At 42.6% G+C, this 16,117-nt stretch overlaps 2 protein-coding genes across 6 annotated transcripts in view; one reads left to right on the top strand and one right to left on the bottom strand.

The window, feature by feature from the left end:
• Nucleotides 1-281: 281 nt before the first annotated feature.
• On the bottom strand, nt 282-8,614 carry LOC139622517 (galectin-related protein-like). Of its 2 annotated transcripts, none has more exons than XM_071479866.1 (5): nt 8,450-8,614; nt 7,838-7,921; nt 7,665-7,753; nt 6,755-6,941; nt 282-2,766 (listed from the first exon to the last, which is right to left on the bottom strand). In XM_071479866.1, the coding sequence occupies exons 1-5, from the start codon at nt 8,480-8,482 to the stop codon at nt 2,623-2,625; spliced, it is 537 nt and encodes a 178-aa protein (XP_071335967.1). In that variant the 5' UTR covers nt 8,483-8,614; the 3' UTR covers nt 282-2,622. The 2 variants fall into 2 exon arrangements, with proteins under 2 accessions (XP_071335967.1, XP_071335966.1); XM_071479865.1 differs by having other exon boundaries at nt 2,096-2,766; nt 7,838-7,930.
• A 2,704-nt stretch (nt 8,615-11,318) lies between these two features.
• The window catches only part of abch1 (ATP-binding cassette, sub-family H, member 1), a 31,006-nt gene continuing 26,207 nt past the window's right edge, over nt 11,319-16,117 (top strand). The window contains exons 1-3 of one of the 4 annotated variants that reach the window (XM_071479859.1): nt 11,319-11,373; nt 11,914-12,026; nt 15,440-15,588. In XM_071479859.1, the coding sequence (XP_071335960.1) occupies nt 11,955-12,026; nt 15,440-15,588 (221 nt within the window). In that variant the 5' untranslated portion in view covers nt 11,319-11,373; nt 11,914-11,954. The other 3 variants (XM_071479860.1, XM_071479862.1, XM_071479861.1) reach the window with 3 other exon arrangements.

The raw sequence follows: 16,117 nt of genomic DNA, 5'->3' as shown, positions 1-16,117 counted from the left end.
ACCGCTGAATTCCCTCAGTGCAAAAAGATCAAGATCTTAATGATGCTTCCTTGCAGCTACAAATACTCTTTTCTTCTTCACTGTCGAGTTGCTCACTAATTACACGCCAACCACGACGCAGCATTAAGAGCGGACATGATTTCACGTTTCTGTTACAACATCTGTCTCCAAAGACCATCACCGCCTCTCCAACCCAGTTTGAGTTTCACTGTCATCTAGTCAGAACCAACAGAAATCAGAACCACTTTCTAACAAGCCGTCTTTTATAAAGAGTTTATCGGTTGTAAATAATGACTTTATTAATGGTTAATGAATAATTTACTAATGTTTTACAGGTCATGAAGTTATAAGCCATTATAAAGAATCATGTTTGGGTTGCCAGGTTGTGAAAAATCCCCTTGGCTGATCCTCTTGCATCTGTCCTTTCATTAAAACAGCTGCAGGGCATCAGGACCAGAATCCTTTTCACAACTAATTAGAAACATTGACAGTTTCAGCCTTGATGCATTATTATAAAGTGGGAAAGTTTATTTATGATGATTAACACTGAACTGCAAAACCGATGGTTTATTAACATTAATAACTAATTATCACCAAATACAAAATAAGCACAAAAGGGATTTTTTTTACAACTTGACAACGCTTAAGCTTTTATAAATTTTTATTTTCGCATTAGTGAATTATTTATTACCCATTAATAAAGCCCTAAGTTACATCTTTATTAGAAAGTGGTCTCCAGAAATATGCGGTTAAATTCTCATCTAGTCCAATGCAATAAACTTTACAGAGCATAATGAATGCTGATACTGTTAAAAATGTAAACAGAGCCATAATACTTTAAATACTTCTGAGTTTTGCTTTGCAGGTAACTGTGTATTTCTTATAACTTCCTCTCTGCCTCAATGAAAGAAAAACATGTCCTGTGTAGGGTGGAGTGGTCACAGAGACTAAACCATGCGATGTACAACCGGCGTAACTTAACGTATTTGTTATAGTTGTAAGAACCTGCTGGCTGCATCAAAAACGGATGTCACTGCTTTATAACGTCTGTCTGCTTCAGTGTGGACCAGACGCTCACATGGAATGATTCAGGAAACAGTTTTAAAAAAAAAAAAAAAAAAAAAAAAAAAAAAAAAAACCCATAAAACGCATATTGTCAGACTGAAAATAGACTATAACAGCACCAGCCGTACCACCAAAGAACTGTGACATTAAGTAATAATTTTGTGCATCACTATATCTTCTATGCTACTATAGAAACATGAATACTATACATTCAACACACCATCAGGATCTGACTCTGCCTCCAAACAACCAGCTGACTGTCGAATGTGACTGAAGGGTTTTGGATTTTAGTTTGCGCTCAGCTAACAACACAGCTTCTTCTAAATGTGTAGTGAAGTGACTCTACTTTTATGTACACAAGTTGCATATTGTATTAGTGTACAATTCAGATGAAACGACATGTTCTGTGAGTTCAACAGCAGAGAGCAGAGTTCAGTTTTCTAACACCTGTTCGTCCCACCAGAGCAAACAGGCGTAACTCCACTTCCTGTTCGCCAAACAGGACCTCTAATCTACGGCCGCGGTGCAAACTACGAACACATGCAGTGTATAGTACGGGATGCTTTCTGCTACATCTTGTCATGATATAATCCTCATTTTTGTGTATTTAGGTCGGTGAGACTGCAGCGTGTTACCATGACAACTGGAATAAACCCAAGGGAGGGGAGGGGGGAGCGCCCACAGAGTTGGAGATACACCAACAACGGAGAGAGGGTTTAATTCTGGACTCTATTGTGATCAGTTTTAGTAGATAACCAGCTGAGTGGAGTAAAATCAAACCTTAAAGAGTCAAACAATCTGCAACATTTAGCTTTAAACCAGTTTTATCTGATTTAGATAAAATCACGTTCTGCCTCTGTGGGAATTAGTCAAGGCTCAGGCTGAGGATCTAAATACTGCTCAGGTTTAATACTGCAGAGATTTACAGCATATTTGTCACCGTTGTTGGGTGAAAATTAATCAGTGTCTATTTTTATCTTGATCAAGATGCCTTTTCCAGTTTATCCACAAGATTTTTTGTGCCCAGAAGTCGCAGAACTTTCCTCAGTTTAAGATAAAACATTTAATCTGGGATTTTTTTTTTTTACCCATTAGCAAGCGTTTGCTTTCTTCTTAGCTGCTAAGTTCCAGATACATTTTCCTGAGTAACCGGTTTCTGTAACATCTGAGCTCGTTTTCCATCCTTTAAAAGTATTCCACACCTGCCTCTACCTCAGCATCCCTAAAGGATTCAGCATAAAAAATTAAAGCACTATTAATAAGCTGCGAGATCCCTGATCTGACAAAACTGGGGCTACAAGGAAAAAATACCTGAAAATGGAGCAAACACATTCACCCACGAAGCATCATCACATCAGATCCTCATTAAAATGGAAAGAAGTGAATGGAATTAAGCAGAAGATCTCTAACGTGTCACTGCCAGAGACTTTTTCCAGTTGCTATGTTGCTGCAGTGTTGCATGATGGGTTATGGATGATGATAACAGGCGCATGTGTGTATGTGGTCATCTGTGATCAAGTTCTTGCTTCACACTGCAGAGCAGGAAGAGCGGGGAAGTTAACCGAGCTTAGTGATCTGTAGATCTCCTTGTATCCGTACTGTGTCGATAGCGGGCAAAGATTTTACTTTGTGATAAAAGTCAAAGAGCTGGTGTCCGTCCACGAATATCCGGAACCTCTGGTGCTCGCAGTGGATCTCAATCTGCAGGGAGGGAAGAGGAGAAAGACGGAGAGAAAGACGGCAGAGAGAGAAAGTCAGGTAACACAAATCATCAATAATGCAAGATGAGATTAAGTAAAGTACGTTTACGTTTTGGAACATATGCTCGTTCACTCACTCACTTTCTCATGTCTGTATATTAATATGAAGCTACAGCCAGCAGTTAGCTTAGCATTAACAGGGGGGAACAGCTAGCCTGGCTCTGTCCAAAGGTAAAAAAATAAATAAATAAATGAAATAAAAATCACCTTTAAAGCTCACTAAGTATTACATTTTGAATGTTTAAACCATACAAAAACAAGCTTCCAGTCTTTATGCTAAGCTAAGCTAAGCTAACTGGCTGCAGGTTCATATCATACAAACAGATATGAAAGAGGCATAAATCTTATTTAAACCTCAGCAAGAAAGGAAATAAGCATATTCCCCCAACAATTCCCCACAACTACTCCTTTAACAATCTTTTTACCTGAGGTCTTATTTTCATCTCAGTCACATGAAATAAAAATAATGCTAAAAATATCTCCTTAACTCTTGTGACAGTTCTGTGCGTCTGACACTTACGGTCTTTTACATTTGCTGTTCTGAGACTGTGAATGATTTTTAGATGCAAACCTGCTCTGCTGTTACAGTTGACATGCTGTTACAGAGGGCGGAGAGTTAACTGCACTTCTCCTCTAGTTGAAAAACTGTTATTTCCCTAATCCCACGTAGACACAGGATTACCTCTCCTACTCAAGCAGCTTGTTTGAAGACCAAACACATATAGTCATTATGAAACTGCATCATCACCTGATCAATGCAAATCCAACTGTAGGAGCCATTTACTAGTTTGGTTTTTCTATTATTTATTCATCTGTTCTGAGTTTGATTTATTTTAATTAATTAGTTTTATTTTTGATAATATTCTCTCTGTTAGTCATTCGGTTTTTTTTAGATTATTTTCTTATTTAGTATAGTGAGTTTGGTTAACTAGTATTTTGTTTATACCCTGTGGGCACAGGATGTTATGTAGGTGGTTAGTCTGGTTTAGGACCAGCATGCACTGGGGTGGGCCTGAGAGGCAGCAGGAGACATGATCCCTTTGTTCCTTTGTTTGCTCATTTGGACAAATAAATCAAGGAAGAAAACTCAGTGGCTTTGTTTGGACAACGGATTCTTCTGCCTGCGTAAACCACATACCCATGATGCATCAGTGGCCTTTTCATTTATGCTGGATTTAAATTAGTTTGAGGACAAACAGCCATTACACCAATAATCTTTCTCTTTTTAGCTTCATTTCGTTCTGCACTAACTGAGAAAAAAAACAATCTGTGTCTTTAGCTGCTGAATGCTCCACTATGTTGAGCATAGTGATGGAAAAAACTGCAGAGAGCATGAAGAGGGACTCAAAACAGCAAAGTTGCACACCATGAGACCAAAACAATGAGCTAAAAGACTCTAAAACAGTTTGTAGAGGTAAGGAGAGCTGCAGAGTCGGGTCCTATTTCTCTGTGGGTTTATTGTTAATATAAAAATATTGTTTTTTGTCTTTAACTTTAATTACAGGAAATGATTCCTAAACTGAAAGTTTTATGAATTTAAATAAGAGGAGTGTTTATATTTATATTTGACAGCCTCTCTTCTCATTATAGAAAGTTCATCAAGTGCTTATCATAATACTGTTTGTAGCCCAACTCAATTTCAGTGTTTTAACATATAGCAAATGATCAAAATGCTTTTCAATAATAAAGCTACAAGTCAGTTTGCAGCATGCCACTTTTGTATATCTGAACACTGTGAACCTAAACAAACCAAGTACAAAAATGCAACTGTGTAAACATCTCTGCGTATGGTTTGGACCAAAGGAAACAAACTGGTAGGTGTGATGGCAGCGCCTGAGGCAGATGAATGAAGAGAGTAACAGAAACGAGGCGTCCCGCTCAAAACCACAACTCATCATGTGTCTGTCCACATGCTTTCAAATCCATGAGACAGCCCTAATCTCCAGCCCCCAGCTTCTGACAGAGTCATGACTGTGCTGACCTGCTCGGTCACACTCTGACCACAACCAACGACACTTTATCAGAGAGCTGGCATTACATAACCAGACCCAGGGATCACCTCCAAAAATAAATTCAATATGGTAGATGCTGTGTTCAGTAGTTTCACTGTTATTATGCAAAAAACAATTAGGCCTGAGACTTTTTTCTTTTTGTAGAAATCATCAGTATCAGCTTAAGAATAGATTTCTCTTGTTTAATGTTTTGTCTTTTACATTGGCCTTAAACACTTCATCATATATCTTCAGTCCAACACCATATGTATAATTCATGCCCACATTCAGAATTATTAGAGCGTAATCTGACGTTACGAGCTAACGAGGTCTTCTGACAATTAGTCATCATGCATATATGGTCAACTCCACACCCCCACTCCCACTCCGACTCATCCACACAAACATCTGATGTGGCCCCTCACACAGTAAACACACAACAGGATACAGGCCGTATTCATGTTAGATAGCAACGATTTATCACAGAAGAACATTTCCTGTTTGTCTCTTATGTCTTTACTGCAACGATATTCACAACATTACTGCTGTGGCATGTGACCAACTCTCTTACACTGTGATAACGTTTCACAGAAGCAACTTGTAAAACTAAATTACTGTGACCTTTAGCATGTTTTAGCTCATTTACTGTTGCATTCCTGCTACTGATTTTTTCATTGTTGATTATTTTGTAGATAATCAATTATTTCATCTATAAACTTCTCACTGTTATAAAAATTGTTACAGTGTAAAACACAAAGATATTTATTTCACAGTGATGTTAAACAATAAGATGTTTACATGTTTTGAGGCTTTAATATATGTTGTATATTTTCATCATTAGCGCTTTAACATCTTTATCATCTGTATCTTACCTGTGACCCTGAACTACATGGAAAAATGTAATTTATCACAAAAACACAAAGAAACTTGCTGTTGATCAGCTGCTCGACTAAAAGGTTCAGCACCAGTTACTGCATTTCATCTTCTTACACATATCATAAAGCATCTACTGTACTCCAGGCAGCCAGCGGCTCACATCCAGCTTTGAAGAACTCGCTTTGCTTCAGCTGGAGTGTTTGTTGGATTGTGGAGCAACATCCGAAAACCAACAATCTGTGAATCACTTACAGTTCAAGCAGAGTTTGGCCTGGAGTCAGGACGTGTGAAAGTAAGCAAGGTTTTTATTCTTCACACAACCACCTGTGTCAACACTATGAAAGACTTTGAGGAAAGATTTCCAACGTTATTCTAATTTGAATGGCTATCACGTCTCACCCTGCACTGTTCACTTGCACTGACTCTTTGTCTTGGGACCATAAGTTGTCCTCTGCACCTCACTGTACACTGACTGCCTTGTTTGCACTATGCAAATGTTAGATGCTGCCCCACTGGTCCTAGAGGAACAAAATTTCATCCTTACTGTGTAGATACTTGTATATGGATGTGTTGACAGTAAAATTCAACAACACAGCCTCAAGTATCTGAGGGCGGATTTCCCCATTTCAACTTATTCATCTGCTCTGTTCAGTGTTAATCTGTCTGAGTCTTTAATTTTCCATGTGACACATCTTTATGACACAAGTCGCCTTTTAAACAACCACTTACTTGGAAGTAAAAAAAGATTAACCTCAGTGAATCAGAGTGTGATGTTTTTATAACCTATAGGAGGAGTTGTGAGACCTGAAAATAGGATCCAGGCTGTAAAAGAATGGATTTTTCACATTTATACCTAATCTGGGAGCATACTAATGATTTCAATTCTTATCAGGTCAAAGGAGAAGGATCCCCAAGTAAGATAAAGCATCCTGCAACTTCCACAACAGTGTGTGGTGATGAAGAGCCAAGAAAGTCTCTAATCCTGAACCTGCCTGCAAACAGGAAGTACCCAGCATCATGTGACCTGCAGGTTAGTGACAAATGCAAAGAAGGTGTCTTTACCCTAAAAGGCTGATCGGGGATGAAGGGAAAGTAGGCAGTGGACGCCTCCTCTTCAGTCCATTTCCCAGAAACACGGGCACTGCGCAGAAACTGGCGGTCACCGAAGCGGGCGGTGAGTTTTAGGGCCACGTCTTGAGGCGGCTCTTCCTTCTCTGAATCACGGCCGCAGGTCAGGCTCACGTCAAAGCTGCAGGAGGAGGAGGAAGGGACCAGAGGAGTGAGGAGTCAGAGACAGGCAGGACGTCAGGTGTTGGATATGAGTCCAGTAGCTAATCTGGGATAAATCAGATGCATAATTCTGCTGCTGCTGTGTAAGAGCAAACCAACTGTGTTAATTATAAATAATCCCTGCTGCTAGTTTTGCTTCACCCCCCCCCTTTAACCCCTCTCCGCTACAGCTGTGCCGTTTACACACAAGCATCTTTGTGTGAGCGTGTATTGACATGATTACAGTAACAAACTTCCCCTGCACTGAGATGCAACGAGAGAAAAACAGTCTGAGCCTCGCAGCAGCTGTCAGCCAGGACATTCACATGAACTTTGGCTTGAATACTGTGCCAGCAGCAGCCACTGAACATGATGAGGTCATGGGGAGGTTTCATCCAAGCCTGACAAGTTTCCATGTAGGGTATGGACACACCCAAACAAGTCTGCTTCACTGGGCCTTCTTTTCTCTCTTTTACCCCCTTTTTCTCCCTGCTGGTGAGGGAACGCCCTGTCTCTGCATACTTAAGAAGCCACCATTCTCTGTGTGTCCTGGAGTGGCTGTGCAAGTCTGACTGGACTAAGAACAAAAAGCTTATCTCTAAAACCACCCATTGTGCTTATGCATGACACAAAACATGATGTTTTAAACATAGCCAGCTGTGCTCCAGATAAGGTGTGTGTGTGCCGCTGACTGTTATCTTACCTGTCTGGCTCCAGGTCGACGATGCCCATCACTATGATCTTCTTCCCCGGCCGCATGCCGCCCCGGATGCGGCCGCTGAACGGCACCGTCTGTGCAAAACACATTTAATTCATTACGCACAACCCGGAGCGAGCATCGGACAAGGTTTCCAATGATTACGGCGTCTCTCATACCAGGAGACGTGATAGATCCTCCTTGTCAGGTGAGATGAGGCCGGGGTTCCCCAGCGAGTCGTTCAGGTGGTCCTCCTCCACATTCTTCAACACCAGCGATAAAAAAACACAGGATGCAAACCGTCATTTATCGCCTGTCAGGTGGGAGATGAACGGACCTGGCTGAGGCTCCAGGCCTGTTCTGTAACAAACACACACACTGTGGCCTCGCATGCGGCTTCCGACAATGGCCAGGTGTCCGCGGACCTGTCGGGCTGCGGTCACGGCTCCTGTCGCACTGTCACATTACACATTGGCCTCGTAAAAGCCGAACTGGCCGAACACCGCACCGCGACGTAAATGCGCACATTCAGAGCCCCGGCTGCCCGGCCTAGGTGAAGCACGCACCGCCGACACATTTCAACACAAACGTCTGAGTTTCCTCTTCCTCCCCGGACACTGATGGAAGAGGAGTCGCCTTGCGCTGCGCCCGGCGCTCCGCACTTTCAATAAGCGCCGGATAATCGACATAACGGTGCGCTTACATCAAACCTGCAGGCCGGTATGCACAGAACATAAATACCAACACATCCAACCCCCGCCCCGGTCCCCCTGCAGCTCCAAAATACTCACTATTCCGTCCTTCTCCGCTGCCTGCACCGCCATCTTGAGCTGAATAGCATAGGATGCTTGCCGTGGGAGCAGAGGCAGCCCTGCCGGGGAGCGTGGTGTGTCCGCGTCGTGGCACTGACTCAGGAGGAGATTCCTGTTCCTGCTCCGCTCCTGCTCCTGGCTCTCACAGGGAGCGCAGTCACCTAGCAGGACATCCCTCCGCTCCAGTCTCCCTGAAATGGGTGGATATCTGCTGACGTATGCTTTATAATAATTACAGACTAAAAGCTTAATCCCCTTCTGTTGGAGAAGGCTAATCAGACAGATTTCCCTCAACCCTTCACCCAATTAGGCAACCCGCTCTTTGGACTCTTGAAGGCTTTATTTAATTCAGCGTGGAGCAGCGACCCCGGAGTAACTGCTCGGTGTTTGGGCCCCGGGCCGCTGGCGCGTCCGTGTGCCCCATGAGGCTCTGGCCCGATTGACGGACTGATTGACAGAGTGTGAACTATCAATGCTTGTGAACGGTTAAACGATCCTGTCCTGAGCTAAAAAGCTGCCAGTGGAGCCTGGGACATGAACTGCTTTTCAGTGAATGAAGTGGAAATTCACACAGTTTCCCCTTCATTGATTTCAGCACCAATAACAACCCCCCCCCCCCCCCCCCCTTCTGTCTTTCTCCCTTTATCTGTCCATTCCTGTGCATGCCCCCCCCCCCCCCCAGGTTGTTATGTTCTCCTCTTTAAACGGATGTCTCCTGCCCCCCTGTGGACGTCTGGAAGCATTACAAGCTGAACCAACCCATCAAGCATCAGCTCAACAGCTACTGAACCAGTTCATGTGTCTAATTTAGTGCAGTCCACTTGGGAATAGTTCATTTTACTCCCTCAAGACTTATTTAACTTCTCACATGTCATGATTTTTTTATCCAAAGTCCTTTTTACTGCCAAACCTGCCAGAAGTTGATCCGTACACTATATTTAAACAGGTTCTTTAGTCTGAGCAGAGCCGTAGAGCAGCTGGGAGTTAAGCACATAAGACTCAGACTTTCCCTGTAAAAGAGGCAGATTACAATAATACATTTAAAATTAACCCCTTTCACATAAAGAGAAACAAAGAAAATACAAAATGAATAAAGAAGTTAAAGCTAGATTTAAAAACATTATGTCTGCATGTGTCTAATTTAACGTCTCCCCAGCAGTGAGCAAACTGTTTCACAGCAAGAAACAATGAGGATTAAAAAAAAGGCATTAAAAAAGAAAAACTCACAAACATGCAGCACAGTACACGATAAAGATTAATGAAGAAGCCAGTTGTTTCCAATATTCCCTCACATTCATCGTTATGCTGCAGCAGCATCAGACATAAACGTCCTGCTCATCTCTGATCTCTGATGCCTGAAGCAGACAATCTACTCTAAAATTGTATCTCTACATTTTCACATTTTAATCAGTGTTCTCTCAGTTTTTCTATAAAAGCAGAATAACTTGTTTGATCAGTTGTGAGCTTTGTTTTTCTTTCTGTTACAACTTTTTGGCCCCTTTTTTAATTTCCATTTCTCACCTGTGGCTCCAATCTCACCACAAGCCTTCCAGTTTCTCCTTGTATGTCCTCCTCTCGTTGGTTTCTTCCACTATTAAATTATGTAGGAGAGGTGAGGATGGTTGTAACGCAGGTCAGCTGTAACACCTCCAATTTCTCCAGGAGCACGTTACGAATCATCTGATTCACTCTATACATGCTCAGTTTAGTCTTAATCCACATGCGAGGAAGTCGCAGCCTGTCGCAGACACAAACAATCTCAGAAGGAAAAAACTAGTTTTATAATTTTGAGGGAAGAAAGTTATTTTTTGATAGCACTGCCTGCTTTGTGTCTAAACTCTTTGAACTTAAATCATCTTCATTGTTTGCCTGTGCAGATATGTTTCGTGCAAGTTGTCATTGCTAAGGTTTTACTGTAAGAATCTGGTTGTAACAAGAGCGTACACACTCACACACACACACACACACACACACACACACACACACACACATTGTGTTTGAGACTAAACCTGTGTTTTCTGTTTGTGTTGCAGGGACGACAGCTCCACCATTATCAGCAGACACATGTAACGACTTTATTTTACATTTTGAACACACAGGATAAAAATAGCTGAGAGATACAGACAGAAGTGTCACAAATGTTCCAATCTTCCCCGGCTTCTCCGACTAAGGTTTTTCTCGTACAGCTCTGGTTTGGAGAGGAAACAGTTGTCTGCTGTGGAGCTGACGTTGTGCTGAACAGATAACTTTGACCTCTCACAGCCTGGAGGTCGAGGAAACAGACGCTTTCTCTCCCGGTTGATCCTGACTGGTCTGGCTCTATGAGCCCACCTGTGGTGTTAACCTGTGTCGAGTGTTTCTGTATTTAGCTGAGATTTTCTGAGCTGTAAACCCTCTTGGAACAGAGGGTGAAGCTGGCAGCAAAGATTCATTTTGTTCAGGTTGGGTTCAGGTGCTGAACTGATCTGGGTTTGTGTGATTAATCCAAGTTTGAGGATTGTTACCCATGTGCTCAGTCCTCACTCTTTCATTAATTTCCTTGACAGATGAACTATAATGGGCCTCAGATGCATATACCACGATCCACCATGAAGGTGCAAGTTGTTTCGACTAGTTTAAGGTATTTTGACCCAAAAACAGCCACAAATAAAGAATTTGTTTTGCTAAGATCTGAAGGCCTTCTGCAGTGATGAGTCTCTTGTTTTGTGGCTCCATCTTGTGGTGTCTTTGGGGACTACACCAAAATATTTCCCACATAATTCGTTTTTAAATCCTTTTCCAGAGTTTTGATGGAGGGAGGTGTCTGAGACTGAAGGGTGGGAGGGCTGAACCAGCCTGTCATTTCTTCACCTTGAAGCAATGCAACCGAACAAGACCCCGGGCAACAGGCACACAACACTGAGGTGAAGGCCCACGGTCCCTGCTCCAGTCAGCTCGATCTGCAGCAAACACCCAGCAGATCAAGCTGTTTGGTGTTTCCTCTGTTCACAGTGCTGAATTAAGACCAGTTTCACCTACGAACAGGTGTGGCATTATCATTACACTTAATTAAATAAGTGCTTATCGACATCATACTGAATTAAAGACAGATACGATGCAGGATTCCGTCTCTGCAGATCTAATTACATGTCAGAAGTGATATTTGCTGCAGTGGAGCCCGAGTCTGTACAGCTACAGGTCAGTTTATGTGCTCTGCAGCCTCCTACAGCTGCAGATGCGCTCTGGGGTCCAGAATCAGCAATAAGTTCTGCAGGAGAACAAATCAGACAAAACCACTAAAATCCTGTTTGTTCTCACTGAGTCGTTTCTCTGAAGAGTCACATTTTAAAACGGAGCAAAGAGAAAGAATCGTTCGACTTTGATGTAAAAAGTCCCACAGCGCATCCAGCCCACTCCTCCCCCCCCCCCCCCCCCCCCCCTCTCATCACTGTCTCTTCTCGCAGGGACCCAGCCGGCTGCCGGGCCCGCCCTCCTCCCTGCTGCCATGGCCGCGGAGGCTGCCGGTCGGGATGATGCGACGGCCGGACCTGCAGACTGCACCGAAATGGAGGAGCGGGTAAGATGCTTGAGGATTAATGAGGATGCTGTCCTTGCAGGAACTGTCCAGGATTGAGTCTTTCCCCGACCAGCAGGCCTGTCCAGTCCCTGCAGCTGACTGCTGCAGCGAGATGGAGAAAAACTGCAGGATGCCCGCCGCCGCAGCACCCGAAACCATCTCAGATTTTTTAGTTTTATGGCAGTGTTCAGCTGAGCATTCAAGTTCAGTGGGGAGGAACATGAGCGCTGTCGTTTAAGCAACAGGGCCAGAAGGGGGGAGAGAGGGAGAGGGAGCGCCGTGCAGCGCGCCGCTGCAGCGCTCACATCCTGTGCGACGCGCTGATGTGAAAGGGAGAAGTGAGAGTGCAGCAGCTGGTCGGCGGTGGATGTAGGCTGCCGAGGCTCGGCTTATAAATAGCCCGACAGTGGGGCCACCTTTAACAGTTTGTGCATCGGGGAATGTGTCGCATTCGCCGCTGAATCCCCAGAGGTTTGAGCGCGCCTGTCAAGCCCGTTTTCTTCCACTTGGCGGTGACAAAAGTTGGCAACGACTTGGCGGGCAAGGTAGGAATTCTTCCTGATCAGCAGAGCAGAGCAGAGTATGAATGAAAAGCGAGGCTGTGTCGGGCTGTTTGAGGTCAGTGTTAGAGGAAAGTGCCCGCAGATGCACAACGTGGTGCTCTCTCATTATCGGTCTGTGCATCCAGAGGGTGCTGGCTGGAAAAGTGGGACTCTGGTTGCAGACTCTTTATATTGTGGATTTTCTAACAATCCTGTATTTGGGCTAAATAATCAAGCTCTTTAAAAAAAAGGTTTTCTGGCAACATGTGAATCTGCAGCCATCAAATGTTTGGTGATTTTGTGCAAAGGTAAAAGAAAAAGTTCTGAGTAGTGTTATGTGAAGAAGTGTGTGTGTGTGTGTGTGTGTGTGTGGGTGTGTGTGTGTGTGTTAGGTGGGTATTCTTCAGAAGAAAGCATCTGTTCTCCTCCTGCCGCCTGGTGAACTGAACCTGTTCTTCCACTTTGAATTTCCTGAGATGTTTGTGTCAGCTGATGTTCACATGCTCTTAAACTGTTGTCTTCAGTCTGTGGAGACACTCATCTGCTGCTCTTCATCCTTTCCACTTCTCCCTTTTTGTCTTCTGCTTCTGTCGTGGTGAGTTCAATTCCTTGTTCATCCTCCATCAAGTTGACGTTTACTGTCAGTGCAGATAAGGCAACTTTATCTTTTTCCAGCATTATCTCAGATGTCACTAACAGATCTTAACTTAAAATCAGCTTGTCGTCTAAAATGATCTCAACCTCCACCAACCACAGGGTAATTCATATAGAATGAAGGTGACATCTGTTTTGCAGAAGGTGATATATTTTGCAGATGTAGGCTATGGTGTTAAAGGTGAGGCCAACCAAATGTATCAGATTATGCAATGCAATCTGCCTAATCTCCTCGCTAGAAAATGAGAAATGCTGGATTAAAGGAGGGAGTTAGTTAGAGACCGGGGGAAACCCGTGAAAGAAAGCTGTTATTAGAGATTACTGGGCAAAGGATTGTTGTACGACCCAAATACTTTGTCTGTTGAACCCTGACAAGATGCACAGAGAGCACCAGGAGCATCAGAGTCTGAGAGGGATGTTACTGTTTGTTGTTTTTCCAGACCTGAGATTCATCTTTTGGGTTAAAGGTTAGACTAGTTTCTCTCCCTACTTGCATTCTTGGAAAAAAAAAAGACTAATCTGGTCACCACCCTCAGTGGTTTGGTGGCTGTCTTACATACAAGAATGGTTTGCATTTTCTCTCAGCTGCTTGGAGTAAAGCCTTTTTAAACCACCACCACTCCCACTGATGGAGCTGCAAACATCTGCACAGGAATGAAACTGACTGACTCGCTGCTTCCTTCTGAAGGAGTGAGCTTGAATATTCTTCATATCTAGATTCTGAAAACTACATGTAAAATATGTTGGGTCATATGAATCGTTAAGTTGTGCTGCAAAGTTTGTTTTTCATTTTTCATCTGTTGCGTTACATCACTCTGTTAATCAATAACAGGAATAAGAAAGCTCGATGTATCTGAAATTTCAGTGTTTTATTCGTAACATTAAATTTTATAAAAGTATAATATTAAGCATGTTTTAATGAAAAACATTTTTTTTACAGAATCCATTTTAGGTGGTTTATCAGCAGTGTTATACTGTAAAGCAGCACTTTACAGTATAACATAACACAACAAGCTAAACGTAGTGACAATAAAAGGAGCAGTTGTGTTTCTGGAATGAATGGAATGTACAATAGAATACAATACAATACAATGTGCTATGATACAATGCAACACGATACACATGAAACATTTGTCTGGTGTTTTGCAGATAATCACAGCAGCATGTTATAGTTTTTTAAAAAAAAGGATTTGTGCATTTCACAGTTAATTTGTTATGTATGGATGTGTGTCCCTGTGCAGGATTGCAAAATAGGGAAGCAATGAAATTTCCTCTTTACAAATTCCTTGTATGCGTGAACATGCTTGGCTCTTAAAGCCGTTTCTGGCCAGTGAAAATGATTCATCATGGACGATCAACCACTGCAGCTGAGGCAAAAGTGTTTGTGATTTGATGTATGGGTGTAAAATTTATTTTTTAAATTTATTTTTGAGTGAAAAACAAAGAAGGAGACTGGAGAACTTTGTCCCCTCTTATCATTAATATTTGAATAATGGTGATATGACAATGAAAACACTTCAGTGAGTGACAGAAGCTGCAGCAGTGAGGTGAAGCTTTCAGCGCCATGAAGCCACATCACAAAGCAGAAGAGTTGAACAGTATTATCTCACTAATGTTCAGTCTGAGCTGCCCTCAGTTTACATTGCAGTTGGTCAGTTGAGTATATAGTATATAAAATATTTAGCATGTCGACCTGTTTACCCCACTAATATTAGATGTATAGTGTATTTACAATCGCTGCACTTTACTCCAGTGTTTAAAAAGTTACAGCTCCAGGAAAAATTGGTGACTTTTTTTGTCAAGTTGACAGCTTTATTTAACTCCTCCCTTCTTCTTGGAGGAAGAGTGTATGATTGCACCAATGACGTACATTCATTTGTTCCTGCAAATAATATTTTCATGTTGAGTTGTTCTCCTTCAGAGAGAGAGTTCACGGGTCAGTTCACTTCGGAGAGTTCATCTCACACTGAAGAAAAGAAAAACACTATTTATAGAGATAGAGTGTGAAACTGAGGCTAAACCTTCATAATGTGTGTGAATGTGTGATGGCTAATGTGCGTTCAGTAAATAATGGAGGACGAGCGCATCGTTTGTTATTGTGGTCCTGTGCAGTGATATGACTGAGTGATTCTCCGTGTGTCACGTTTGCTCAGTGGACATGGTGAAATCAGAAGAGACATCCATGAATATTGTTATTATATCTCTTATATCTTCCAGCTGAAGGAGGAGAACATGAAGGCTGATTTGGAGGCTGCTCCGCCTGCTGGACAGGAGGAGTTTGCGATCCGCTGCCGGGATGTGTGCCGCTCATACGGCAAACTGAAGGTCCTCAGCAACCTCAACCTGACTGTACCACAAGGCCAAATGTGAGTGGAGCGTATACTTATTCAAATGTGTCAGCATGGCTGTGATTTCAGGCTGTTTTCCTTCATCAATAAGACGTCTAAGTCTTTATCTCTTTGTCAAAACTAAACCCAGCTTAAAGGAGAGTTTCACTTCATCTATTCATGTGCTTGATATTTTGTGATATTTCATTTCATATCAGATCTAAAGATAGATTTACTTCACATGTAGCTCTTAAAGGCACAAGCAATGCACTTGGACAAGTCAGTAGATCTGTTCTGGGCCTGGATATGCAAATAAGGTTAGCATTCTTGGGTGAGGTGTCCAGGACTTGACTGGAACCAGTCTACTCCAGCCTCATCCTTTGTCATGTATCTGCTGACTGATCAGTTCAGCAAGATCTTAATGTCCTGCAGGATAGTCAGGTTTACCTTCAATGAATTTACTTTGTTTGCCTCCTTAACGGCTGAAACAGGAAAATTCAGTCACCCTAAAGAACACTGAGAGTCGTCTGGCGTCATTACAAAGAAATGTATAGTATGTCATCTCAAT

The sequence above is a fragment of the Trachinotus anak genome, unplaced genomic scaffold (genome assembly GCF_046630095.1).
Source record: "Trachinotus anak isolate AG129_WGS33_773 ecotype Australia unplaced genomic scaffold, CSIRO_AGI_Tana_v1 ptg000007l, whole genome shotgun sequence".
Classification (NCBI taxonomy): domain Eukaryota; kingdom Metazoa; phylum Chordata; class Actinopteri; order Carangiformes; family Carangidae; genus Trachinotus; species Trachinotus anak.
Note: the sequence above shows the minus strand (reverse complement) of the source record. Positions and strands in the feature narration are given on the sequence as shown.

What these genes read in the sequence shown, in the direction of transcription:
- LOC139622517 (XM_071479865.1), bottom strand. Translation starts at nt 8,482, where the DNA reads ATGGCGGTGCAGGCAGCGGAGAAGGACGGAATA. An exon ending in AGGATCTATCACGTCTCCTG is followed by an intron (nt 7,754 to 7,837) that starts GTATGAGAGACG and finishes TGTTTTGCACAG; the next exon opens with ACGGTGCCGTTCAGCGGCCG. An exon ending in GTCGACCTGGAGCCAGACAG is followed by an intron (nt 6,942 to 7,664) that starts GTAAGATAACAG and finishes CTCCTCCTGCAG; the next exon opens with CTTTGACGTGAGCCTGACCT.